The following is a 13919-nucleotide window of genomic DNA, read 5'->3' as shown; positions in this document are numbered from 1 at the left end:
GAGTTGTCTAATGATAAGTTGATTAAATAACACAGTGGTTCAGCAATCGCAGATGTACAGTCCTTCAATAAAGCTGGCGGAAGATTATCCGAACCAGTTGACTTTTGACGCTTAAGCTTTTTTAGTTCGTTCTCAACAAATATGCGTGATACATAGTTTAATTTAAATTTCATACATGTTCTTAAAAGTGAATGTTTTGGTTTATTCCAGATAAAATCTTTTAGGTAAATAGATTTTAATTTTAACTGATGTGTTACGTTAGAGTAAAATGAACATAAGGTATTTACTTTTTCGAATTTATTGGTAGTTGTAGTTGCATCATTAGTAACTTTCCTTGTCTTGGTGGGCATTATGATTTTTATAGTGTCCCAATTTTTGGATTTCTTGAGTTTCGACTTAACAGATCCCTACTGTAGTTACCTTTAGCTGTTCGTAAGTCAGTGGTACATTTGTTACGAATTTTTCTGTATGCTTTCCAGTCTGCTGCTGCGTTTGTCTTACGAGCTTTTCTAAGGGCTTTATCTCTCTTGATCATGAGATATCTGATGTTGTTGTCAATCCAAGGGCAGAATTGACCCTTGACCAGTTATCAATAGTCTTATTCTGGCTAATAAGTTTTAAATTTTTACATTTCTTCTGATCTGATCAATGAGTTACACTAGTTGAAATGAAACACAAAATTTTTTTTGGACATTTCATACTTTTAGGCTGGCGCAAAACAACAACAACAACAAAATTTAAAAGAAAAGCTATGCGAAGTAAAGTTTTGTGCATAGTCACAGTAACCGTTGATTTTAGGGCGTGTTTTTTATAAGGATGAAACGCATGAAGCAAATCATTTCAATTAATCCGATATCCGAGAATTAAAATAAAGCTTCAACGCATATACTGAGAAGTTCAACGAAAAATTTGTAATCACCGAACTAGTATCATTTGAAATATCAAAAATATACAAAATGTACAAAAATATATTTTAGAAATTGATTTGTATAAATTAAATTGCACAATGTTACGCATCATTAAGTTTGTACAAAAACATAAATACTGGCATGAAATTTAGAAACAAAGAAAGCGCAGCAGGCAATGAAGTAAAACACATTGATCGCACCAATAAGCACATGTAAATAAAATTGACACGCTTCATTTACCAAATAAATACAGAAAATAAAAAACGAGTAAATAAAAAAGTAGACCAGAACAAATAAAGGTTAAATAATTCGAATGGTAAAACCATTGGTTTTACTTAACAAATATAAAATCTGGTGAGCAACTAAATTGACAAGATAAGACGGAAAAGGTAAGCAATCGCGCATTTCTTAATTAGTTTGCGATACAGAGTATTCGTGAAAATAGCAGACTGAAAACAAAATACTTCAAAATAATGTTTTAAATTTTTAAGAAACTTTTAATATAAATAATCAAGATGACGAAGGTGTAAAGGTTCTGTTTTAAACACATCGTGCACACTTTTTTTCCGTTTCATTATTTACAACAAAAAATATGTAAAAATGTAACATCGTATAAAGAAATTGCACATTTTCGGCCATTTTACAAGGCTGACAAACAGCATCAACTCGCCAATTCCTAGAAAAGCAAGCCAAATTGAAAATCATTACTCTCATTGACAGAATATGAATTTTCAGAACGATTGATTTTTTTGGAGTGACTAAGTTTTTGGAATGACTTGGTTAGTGAGATAAAGTCAAAGAATCAACGATTAATTAATTAACAAGAAGTTTAAGCATTTTTAGTATGTAAAAAAGTCGGGATACCAAGTCGATTTTATGAATTGGGCGGATACTCTTAAATGCAACAGACATTTGCTTGCAAAATAATTTAAGATTTTTTTGTGGAGAAAGAAACAGAAGGTACTTAAAAAGGTTGATATGCCGCATTTGGTGATAACAACAGTACAACAAAAATACCAGATGTTGAATATTATTGCCGTTCTGGCCTTGTAACACGTCATTTAACTGAATGAAAAATACTGCAATTCATAAAAATGCAAAGAGATTATTGATGCATTCTATTTTTCCCATTTGTTCCACCCAATCCCTAATAATAATTTCGGTACTCTAAAGGACCTGATTTTTTTTTAAAATATTTTTATATGTTTTAGTCCCCAATTTTAATCATTGCTCTAATATATAATAAAATCATCGCCAACTGCCTCCCCCATGTCCACACACACACACACACACACACACACCTCAGCACGACTAGGGTTAATCATGTACTATACAATAGATCAACTTCCTGCATTAGTAATTAATAATAGGTAATCCTCAAATTCTCAAAATTAATGAAACACATATATATATATATAACTATTTTATATTTGTTTTTTAGCAGATCTAAAATTATTGGCAAATATGTTGAAGTCTGCTATTTTGTTAACATTGTTGATACAAAACATTGCAGCATCTTCAAAGACGTACAATCAAAAGCATAATATATATAAGCTAACTTCTCCATTACATACACGATTTAATGTTACAGATGCAAGAGATGGGCAAAGGTTAAACTTAGCCAGACACAACACATTTCAAGGAAACCCCCCTTCAGAGCCAGGTCAAGTAAGAAGCGTGAACCAAGAAATTCTTTTAAATCCCTGTTCAGGACCATACTGCGATCCCGGTTACGAGCCATATGCTAATATCGTTGCTGCGATGGTTGGATACAACTTAATCAAAGGTTTGTTGTTTAATTGCATATCCTGTTTTATAAGAATACTAGTCGATAAAGCCCGTGGAAAAATCCACTGAAGCAGGATAAAATTGAAAAATAAGCGTCATATGAATTTTGATGACGTCAGCAACCCATCTGCAAAAAGAAAATTAGAACCTTGTTTTTACGTTGCCTTTATTGTGTAGACCTTAAAGTGCTGATCAAGAAAATGTATGTAATCACGTGCTTTTGATGAATGGTTAATGAGATTTACGGGTTAAAAAATTTTGCTGACGTCAGCAAAGTCCCTAATAAAAGTACAGAAAATTATTTTTTTGAAATTTGTATACCCGTTGCCTTCATGTTATAACTCTTGAAATGCTGATTAAGAAAATGTATAGGATCATGTATTTTTGACCAACGGTTACGGAAATATTGTGGTTTAAAGGTTTTTTGATGACGTCATAAACCCGTTCATTCCGAAACGGATTCGGGACCCAGGTTTGGAAAATTACCCAAATTGGTCCCAAATGGTCCCTAGTTACACACGCGGTGAAAAAACATTGACATCACCAACTCGTTTCCAAGTTATTTGGCCTCAATGCACTGTAATGGCTTCATTAATTTAATATAGGATATTGACGTTAAAGTAGTGTTGTTGACGTCGCACCCTAACGTCAAAAAATTTAACATATTAGACATAACTTTTTCGGCTACATCAAAGGAAAATGAAGACATCCACTTTGCCTGTTACAAACAGACACAGTCTCTGTATTATTATAAGAGATACTCTATGAGAATATCGAAGATAAAATTAGACAAAACGAATATCCTAAGAATATGCTCATCTCTAAATTTTGCTAGTATCCTAAATGCAAAAACAACGTATAAAGGACTTCGCCCGGGTAAATAGGGGCACCAAGGCTAATATTGAGCCAATTCCCAGTCGGACTTAGTTAAAAACAATTGCGAAGATATCATAGTTTTAATTGTCGCATTTCTTCATAGGAAATCCCTATTCAACAACTGTAAATCAAGATCCTGGTTTTGAAACTGCGTACATCTTTGCACCAATTGGTGCTGACCATAACAGAAGGTATGCACTTCATAGTGGAATAACAGTAAGACAAGTACGGAAATGCAATTTGGTGACTAACTCTAGAACTGTGTCAAGTTTTAGTCAATATAGAAACAGATTAGTCAAATCCAAGGTTACTGGGAGCTCCTTTTCAAGTAACCCTCCGATAGAACTAGAAGCTGATGTTGGCATTTTGAATGCATCAACAACAATCAAATCCATTTACGAATCTTCCTTTGAGGCAAGTGAAGAGTCCCAACAAAATGCGGAATTTTTTAAAGGCATGGAGGGTCTACTAAGTGTTAATGATGCAAAATGTGCGGAATACAGCCTTCAAATATCCAAATGGAATCCACCCCCGTTTTCTGATACGTTTAAACGAGGCTTACTTAAGCTGAACGAAGTGGTAGCTGCAGGTGACAAAGATGCTATTTCCACGTATTTTTATCAATTCCTAAATGAATTTGGAACACATTATCTGACACATGCTACCATGGGTTCTCGACTTGCTATTGAAAGACGCTACACAAGAGATGAGTATGCAAACAGCGGCATCAGTGGAATTGATAAATGTAATAAGGACAGAATGGGCGTTAATTTTTTCTTTTCGTATTCAAAAAGCAGCACAGACTGCACAAGCTTTCAGAGTACAATGCTTGATAATGTTGATAATGATATTCAAAGGGAAAGTGTCACCTCCTTTGGCTCAAAACCTGCGTCTGACTTGTATAAATGGGCTTCTCAACCATTTGTTGCGCCTTTACCTATAAAATTTAAAATGGCACCGATCATAGATATATTTAAAGATTCCTTTCACAAAGGAGATGACCACTTAAAAAATTTAGACTATAAAAAAATTTTGGAGAAGGTTAGTGAGTTATATGATAACTACTGTGTATCGGTACGTGGTGAAGTTGCTTGTCAAAAAAGTCAAAAAATCACATGTGGAGTAAACGATGAATGCGATTCTCTGTTACAAAAGTGCATCCCGAATAGCGGTAGCGCTAATGATATTTGTCAATACGCTTTTTCCGCTGACTCTGTTTCGGCTAGTTTGCTTCTCGAAGAGCTTGTTAAAAAGCGCATCAAAGTAGGTGTCAAAACAACACAAGGATTTGAACAGCTGAGACAAGACCTGGAACGTCACAAGCCTGAAGAAGATAAGTTATTCTTGCTTCATTACAAGGTAACGAATAGTAAATGTAAGCTCATTAAAGGTGACAAAATCGTGTCTGCAATTTCAAAAAACAGGCTGTATATGACCTATCTTGGATGGCAAAAAAATGACCCTTTAACTAAAGTTCGACGCATACAATTCAGAAATACACTCAATACGGCATTTCTTAACCTTAATGGACCACCCCCTGAAGGTTATACATTTGACTTTCTCTTTAAACTGACTCAAGGGAGAGTAGAAAATAAAAGGTTTGGTTTTGTGTTGTTTTGTCAGCATGATTTGGATGACAGTACAGTCGCAGAAGAGCATAAAATCCAGGAATCAACATTTTTTAAATTTGAATATCGAGCTAATAGCCGAACACAAGGCATTGTGTATGCTGGATTTCAATATATACCTGAAATTGATTTAGCGTTTGCTTATGGTAGATAAAAAATGCGAAATTTCACCTCTGGTGTACGTTATGTGCCTGAAAAAAAGGCCTAAAAAGAGAAGGACAATTGTTACCACACTAGAGATGGGGATGTTTAAATCTTTCTATAAATTAATCGATTGTATTGGTTTTTTGTAGAAACGTATAAACTTTAATAAATGTGTTTTTATTTGAGTAAATTCTTTAACACTAGTTGCAAAAACAGAAGAGAGAGCCGTAAAAATTATTGTACTTTTAATAGTAAAACGTATTTAATCGGCTAGTTTGAAATTATCAATGTCTACAATCCCGGACATCAGTTCTCTATTGTTTCCTTGGAATAGCCAGAATCCACTCTAAAAAAATTGCAGCCTCGCAGGAGTGTAAGTTGTTAAACCTGCTATTGGGTTTCATTTCCTGATACGTCCTTAGCAATGAAAAAAACTTATATTTTTAATTACCGCAGCCAATAACGAGATTTTATAACAAATAAATGGCATCGTTTATAAATAATGTCATTTTGTGAAATTTGTTGAGCCATCCACCAAGTAGTCTCATGAATAGGTACCATATCGAATGAAGAAAGATTTTATTTCTCACAGGCCAAAGTGATAAAAAGCAAATACCTTGGCAGTGAATAACAATTTTCTTGTTACAAAGATCAGACAAATTTAATTTTAATATTGTTACTGTTTTTTTTGCTCATTATTAAAATGGACATTGATACAGGTAAAAGAATAATGGTTAAGAATAAAGGTTTTTAAGATTTGGCTCTTTCTATAGTTTTATTGCACACGGTTGTAGCTTAAATCTTTATCCAATTCTAACTTCTTCTTGCTGCTAAACAATTACGGTTAAAAACGATAAATATGTTAGAGAAACAATTCCATGTTTTAAACAAAAACTAAAGATTTCACGGCGGGAATAAGCCGTACAAGAATTGCGCAATTATGCAGCTGTGATGCGCGGTCCGCAAACGACCCTAAGTACGTAGATTGTGCTAAACCAGAACAACTTCATATTAAGAACAATGTTGTCAAAGCTGTCTTCATGAAAACATTCAAAATCTCTGTAGCAGAATCAAACTTAGGAAAGTATAAAGCCTTTAAAGATATCCCAGAGGAAAGCCTGTTTTTTAAATTTGTTGCGTTTATCCGCTCCAACATGAACTGTAACTTTTTATCGAAAAAGATTCGGACGTGGTTCAATGAGAGTTCAAAACATGATGATAAAGAATTCACCTTCAGATTTCGAGGAAAGGAAAGTCTTTTGTATTTAAGACATTTTCCTAATTTGATATTACTTGTTTTACGAAACATAACAAACGACAAACTCAGGTTAAAATTATTACGCATACATTTGGAATCTGTGTACCTAAGAAAAGCAGTATCTCTGTCTGTTAGGATTGAGACATTTGATAAAGATTGTGTCGAGGAGCTAAAGGAAGCATGTCGTAAGCTTTTCAAAATTTCATGCTTGTATAAAACTTCCATTAGTCCAAGTTTATGGACCTTGTGCAACTGTGTGCCATTTTATGCAGCCAAAACATATGAATTGTATTCTCTCGGCCTTGGAGTAAACACCATGGAAGGTCGAGAACAAAAGCATCAAAAAATTCAAAAGTACAGCAAAAACACCACATACCAACGTCGTTGGCCAAGAATATTTAGGCATGAGTACATTGAACTAATTTATTTGAGAGAAAGTGGTTATGATGCAAAAAAATACAGAAAAAGATCAACAAAGTACATTGTTGAGACCAATGAAAATTCTTGTTTAAAATGTGGTATGAAGTTTAGCCTAAATGAAACAAAGTGCAGCCTTTGCGATTGTGCATCAATGTCTAAGATTTCTTCTGAGTTAAAATTTACTTAAGTTATATAGATGATGTTTATCAATTTTTGAAGGTTAAAGTTTTTGATAACAGTGAGTTGCAGGAGTTGTATACTTTGCAGAAAAGCCTTTGATATTTATAGAAATAGAGCTGACCTTTGATATTTTTAGAAAGAGAGCTGACCTTTGATATTTATAGAAATAGAGCTGACCTTTGATATTTTTAGAAAGAGAGCTGACCTTTGATATTTTTAGAAAGAGAGCTGACCTTTGATATTTATAGAAAGAGAGCTGACTTTATTGTGTTTATTTATTGTGTGGGTAATCATTGGTTGTTTTTGAGCAGTGACTTTGGTTTGACTCAAATAGGTGTGTTACAGAGATTATATATATACTAGTCGATTAGGCCCGTGGAAAAATCCACTTAGGCAGAAAAACAATTGAAAAGTTCTGTCATTTGAATTTTGATGACATCAGCAAATATTTCAGTATATTGAATATGCCTTTTACTAAAAAAAATAATTTGAAAATGCATAAAAAGAAAGTATATAAGTCATAATTTAACAAAAAAGTTCTTAAAATCTAACACAAAATATCAAATGTCAAATCGCATGAAATCCTCCCAACAAAACTTCAGACAAAATATGAAAAACAACGGCGTGCAAGGTGTAAAATCTAGTTAGTAGAAAGTTACAACATTGACAGTCACAACCCAGACAGTTACGACAACAATAATAATAATGTCAGAAATAACACATATCTCAAATATGTATACATCTTATTATGTGATTATGTTGAAAACCTTCAATATTTTAATCTGAAGTGTCGAAAAGAAAGGCTTGCAACAGTAAGCACAGATCTATGAAATAAGTTCTTTACGCATTTTAAACATTGTCTTTTCCCTAAATGCTTATACAACAATACAACCTGAATAATATCAAAAAGCCAAACTTAAACAAACACAAAACACCTAAAAACAAAAAGTTAAACTTTGAAAAATCATTTATTCAGTTGCATACCATCCTCTCCCGCAAAGATATGCACAAAATGTAAAAATTAACCGGTTAACAAAACAATTTTTTGTCTAATGATCCGTACTGACTTTACCAAACATTTTAACCTGAAATGTCGAAAAAGTAATGAGCAAGGAGTAAATTTCAAATCAACAAAAATCATTATTTTGAAAACATTGTATATATATATGGTCCTTCCTCACAAAAGTTTACAATAAATGTAGAACACAAAGGTTTATGAGGAGCAAATCAAAATATGAACAAAAATCAGTTCAATTGGCATGTTCTATATTGTCTTCAGCCATAAAATCTTCCACAAAATTGATATGAAACCCATCAAATTCAACTCAGAAAAAGCAGTCATTTAAGTGCATACAAAAATACAACTTGTAGAATATCAAATTATTATTTTTAGTATATATAATTGCATATGGTCCTCCCTCACAACAGTTAAATTTTTGCACTAAATTTGCAACACAAAATACAAATTCTAAATAATTCCTATGGTTTTCCTCAAAAGTTTAATGAAAATAAAAAAGATGAGAGGTGAACGACAAAATCAAAGTTTGCAGAATTTAATTATTTTGGTATATATATGTCTATTGATATATGCCCTTTATAACAATATTTCAATCCAAAATGTGAAAAAAGAAAAACAGTTTGCAACAAAATCAGTTATTCTGATGACATTGCATACACTTTTTCTCCACAAAAGTGTAACAAAAGAATGTTTGTAGGAAATATTCTGATTCAACAAAAATCAGTATTTGCATCTTGTACTCATTAAATATTACCCAAAATTTCAAAAAACTGTGATTTGGAACGCATCAAATTTATAAATAGAGAGGGATCAGTCATTTCGGTATGTTGTACAGAGTCCTGCCCGGTAAGAATTTATACAAAATATAAAAAAAACACAAGTTTTTTCGGTGTTGTACTCCCTCAAAAAAGTTGAAACTTTTCTTAATTGAGACACAATGCCATAAACAAAAACATTTAGTCAGAACATCTAGAACAACAAAAATCACTACACTTAAGGTACCAGAATTACTACATGTTAAATAAAAATATCGTCATATTGCATGTAACCGATGTATATAAGTTTAGTTACACAAAATGTAAAAAATACATTATTTGCATACACAAATTGTGAAAAATACATTATTTGCTTAAAAACAGTCCTTAAACTCTTCTTAAATATTATGTAATACTTTTTTAAAAGTTGTTGTGGCTTGTTAATTTAAGCTTAAAATGTCAATTAAAATAAGTTACAGTCACATTCTTAGCAAAGACCACTAAGATTAGCTTACATGTAAAAAGCAACATAAAACTGAAGCTAACATAAGGTAGCTACAGCAGCTAATAGCTGGTCACTTAAATATAAACTGGAGACTTAGCTAGGTATAAAGAACATGGCTACATATTTATAAATTCCTAGCTACCTAGCTAGTTGTTGTTGGTGTGGTTGATGCTAGCTAACAAACATGTCTCGCATCAATAATATCATCAAAACTTTAAAAAACATAAACAAACCTTACAGAAACGTTTCTATACTTCATTTATATACCATGCCCCTTTTTAAATGCTTTTGTAAAGATTTATTTAAAAGGCAAGAGAAGACAAATGCTTAAAAAGGACAGCCATCTTTTTTGCAAACACAATTTCCGTTACTTTGTGCTAGAACTTCATTTAACAAACCACACAAAACTCGCGGCTTTTCACGACAAAGAAGACATATTTTTTTTCGGCAACATCAAAGATTTTTTTCGGCAACATCAAGGGAAAATGACGATATCCACTTTGCCTGTTACAGACACACGGAACTGGCTTATTATTATAGAGACTAGTCTATAAAGCCCGTGGAGAAATCCACTTAGGCAAAAGGTCAATAAAAAGAGAGTTTGTTAGATGTGTTGCTGACGTCAGCAGTGCAGTCCAGATAAAAAAATTCGCGAAATTTGTTTATTCTTAGTCTGTTATGTGTAAAGGTGGAAATGCTGGTTAAAATAATGTACATTAAAATAATGTACATAAAAATTTTTTTTAGAAATTTGTATACCTGTTGCCTTCATCGTATAGATCTTGAAACGCTGATCAAGAAAATGTATTGGATCATGCGTCTTTGACAAATGGTTGCAGAGATATTAGAGTTTAAAGGTTTTTCGAAGACGTCATCAACCCGCCCATTCCGAAACGGATTTGGGGACCTAGGTTGGGGAAAATTACCCAAATTAGTCCCTAGTGGTACCTAGTCACCCACGCGGTGAAAAATCATTGACGTCACCACCTTGTTTCCAAGTTATTTGGCCTCAAAGTTTTAAGTGCACTGTTGTGGCTTCATTAATTTAATATAGGATATTGACGTTAAAGTAGCGTTATTGACGTCGCGTCGTAACGTCAGAAAATTTAACATATTAGACATGCATTTTTCGGTTACTTCAAAGGAAAATGAACATATCCACTTTGCCTGTTACAGACACACGGAACTGGCGTATTATTATATAGATTTACTTTTGAGCTTTCTTTTTAAGCGCCCCCTTCTTTTGTTTACATTTTCATTTCATGAAAGTTTTTACCTGTATATATGATGATGTTTTAAAGAAGTTTATATATTTGTTATATGTTTTAGATCTTTGTACTGGAGTCTATATTTATATTAAGAAGCTAGTTGATATTGAAAATTATGTCTTGATCTCTTATTCTCCAGGTCTATTGTATATACATACTCAATAAAAGAATTAACGAAATTGAGCACAGCCAGTTTGATGATATTCACTTTAAAGTTCTGCAAAACAAATGCTAGGTTATAGCTAGCTACATGATCAGGCACCTAACATTTAAGTTGTTGTATATACCTTAACACAGGTTCAAGAGACACAACATTGTCATAAAATATATATCTTGTAACTAGGGTGGGTAGGTAGCCTGAAAGTAAAAAGCTACCCCCATCATTAATCATAGATAGCTATTAGCTCTACTTTTTACAATGAACAATACTATGTTTATAATAATCTGAAAAAGCCACCATAAATAAAATTTCCAACTAGAATTAATCCAAATGCAAACAGCTAGCTAAACATCAGAAACTTGTCTCTTCCTGTCTTGGCGGTAGCCATTTCTTTTTCCTTGACAGCGCTTCTCCCCTGAAGTTATCTATATTAAATTTTTAGATATGTAGGAAAAGTAGGAGGAGAGCGCTTGGCTATTACCTCACGTATTAACTCATGAACGGAAAGTTCAAGTTGAAAATGTATTGGTCCGTTGCGTCCACATACGGCAGTTGCACATTTTGACCATCTTATTTGCCCACCGTGTTTTAGTCAAATTTCAAGTAGCTTATTTTCTAGTCATAACCTGCATACTAATTCCTTGACTCAAATTTTTGTAATTTGTTTAAGAAGGAAAAAGAAATAAAAAAGTAGTAAAAGAAAGTTCGTGAAAAGAGATCTGGGAAGAAGAACTGAAGTGTGCAACACAAAATTTATTGTAGTTTTCTTTTCTTGGCGTTTTATATATTTTATTTTGAAATTACACTTAACTCCTGGTAACTCGAACCTCCAAAAGAGGAAATAATTCGTCTTCACCCTATCTGGTGTCCGGGGTATTTCGAACATATCATGGCCAGGAGGGAGGATTCCGCCCCTCCATAACTTTTGACAGGCGTGTCCAAATGGAATCAAACTTAGCACACTTTTAATGCATAATGAAAGAAACAAAATGGCAGCAATAAATTTTTGCTTATGTTAGCACTTTTTTCTGTGACATCATCGAAACTTGGAATTTGTCTAATATATCACTATCTGCTTAAAATTCAATTACTTACTTTCTACAGCGAATTTTTAAATTCTGTTTGAAATTCCTAACATTCAAATAAAGGTTATTTAACATATTTTCAAGTTTTACATATTTCTCATGAATAACGGCCCAAAATTGCCCGAATATCCGTTTTTTCCCGATTTTCGGGTAATATTAAAAAAATCGGGTAATTGGATTTAATCACGTGACCAAAATTCTCAGAATGATTTTCCATAATGAAATAAATTTGTTGTTGTAGGTTTTTAGTCCTAAGAATTATCCTAACGAAAGTTATTATATTCTCCTGATTGAAGGATTTCATAGGGATTTTTACGGGTAGTTTCGAGTAATAGCCAACCACTAAATCTCTAAGATGTATAGGACCTAAGTATTTAGCAAACAGGTGGCGAATAGATAAATATAAAAACTCAGTAAGTATCACAGCCATGCAACATAGCAAAAAGTAATTATGTTCGAGTCAAACGAATCTTTTTAAAATGAGGTCAACATTATCTATCTATACACAGGAGTTAATAAAAACTAAAACAAAAATCTGACATTTACCTGTCTTTTCCCGGAGTAAAAAATAGCCTCAGGAGAGAAACGATAGTTACCAGGAGCTAACTGTAATTTAATCATTGACGATACAGGAAGATCTTTTTTTATACTTTTAATTAGATCATACAGTGGACTCCCTAAAACTCGAACAGCCACGGGGAATCGGAAACCGTTCGAGGTTTAGAGGGGTTCGTGTAATAGAGAGTTGGGAGTTTTTCCAAGTTTTTGTATAAATTTTGTAAAAATGGCCGATTATGAGTAAATTTCTTATATGAAATGGGGACGGAATATCTCTTTGTACATTATAAAATCTCGACGTTGTAGGGTAAGAACAGACTGAAAAAATAAAAAATGAAAATTATTTTATCGCAACGATTTATTCTTGGGAAGAAAAGAAATTTGAAATTAAAATTTTCTTTCTTGTATAAAGGACATCTTTTTTAACGGTTTGATTTAAGAAAAGAGGCCGAAATCTTTAAGAACACTTATAGTTTTCCGCACTTCTTCGTTCGTTGGTTTGGTTACTATATCGTCATATTCTTCGTCGTTATTTTCTTTATCATCATCGGGCAGCAATATCTTTTGGAGCAGTTCCTTTAACGCTTGTTGTTTATTTTGCAGGACTTGTTTTCTGCTTTACATTTTGTCCCAGCAACAGACGCCCTGATTGTAAAACTTCAACATCAAAGAATCGTGTTTACGTTTTGTTCGAATGACAGTCGGATCATTTAAGACTCCACACACATGTAGGTATGAAACATAAATCAGTAAGACTCTATTTACGTTTACAGAGCTAAAACAATGCAAAAAGCTGCTTGTGTCATATAAAGTTCTAGATACATGTTGCGAAGTTCGAGTTATAGAAAGGAAATACCCGAAGAGACCAACAAAAACGTTTGAGTTAAGGAGAGATTCGAGTTATAGGGGTTCGAGTTATAAGGAGTACACTGTAATTAGATATGAAGAATCATTTTTGTCTAATACGGATGGTTGTTTGCTTTCTGTATTTACACGCTTTTTTTTAAGAATACAGTATACTCTTTAATTAGCGAACATCATCGATGTATGACCAAAGTGCCCGCTAATTGGAAGTGTCCGTTTTTGGAAAGTTTTACATTTTAAGCCGCAAATTAGAAAATAAAGCCGATTTTTGTATCACAAAGAAAAAATAACAAATGATAATATAATATTAACATAATGATAACGAAAATCTTTAACGCCTTTGAAACAAATTTTAACAAATGATAAATGATTAAAGATTGTATCTTTAAAGGTCTTTAATTAATTGTTTTTCTGTTGTTTTCTGCTACTTATCTTGACGGTCTCTAGTCTCTCCTTAATGGAGGAAAGAGTTTCTCTTTCCTCTCTGTTGAGATCGTTTAGCTC

The 13919-nt window shown here is 32.9% G+C and overlaps 1 protein-coding gene across 2 annotated transcripts; it reads left to right on the top strand.

Moving 5' to 3' along the window:
* Positions 1–1167: 1167 nt before the first annotated feature.
* On the top strand, positions 1168–5534 carry LOC130647577 (uncharacterized). Of its 2 annotated transcripts, none has more exons than XM_057453489.1 (3): positions 1168–1297; positions 2353–2694; positions 3676–5534. In XM_057453489.1, the coding sequence occupies exons 2-3, from the start codon at positions 2373–2375 to the stop codon at positions 5352–5354; spliced, it is 2001 nt and encodes a 666-aa protein (XP_057309472.1). In that variant the 5' UTR covers positions 1168–1297; positions 2353–2372; the 3' UTR covers positions 5355–5534. The 2 variants fall into 2 exon arrangements, with proteins under 2 accessions (XP_057309472.1, XP_057309471.1); XM_057453488.1 differs by having other exon boundaries at positions 1197–1297; positions 2350–2694.
* Positions 5535–13919: the final 8385 nt, after the last annotated feature.

Source organism: Hydractinia symbiolongicarpus, chromosome 6 (assembly GCF_029227915.1).
Source record: "Hydractinia symbiolongicarpus strain clone_291-10 chromosome 6, HSymV2.1, whole genome shotgun sequence".
Taxonomy (NCBI): Eukaryota; Metazoa; Cnidaria; class Hydrozoa; order Anthoathecata; family Hydractiniidae; genus Hydractinia; species Hydractinia symbiolongicarpus.
Note: the sequence above shows the minus strand (reverse complement) of the source record. Positions and strands in the feature narration are given on the sequence as shown.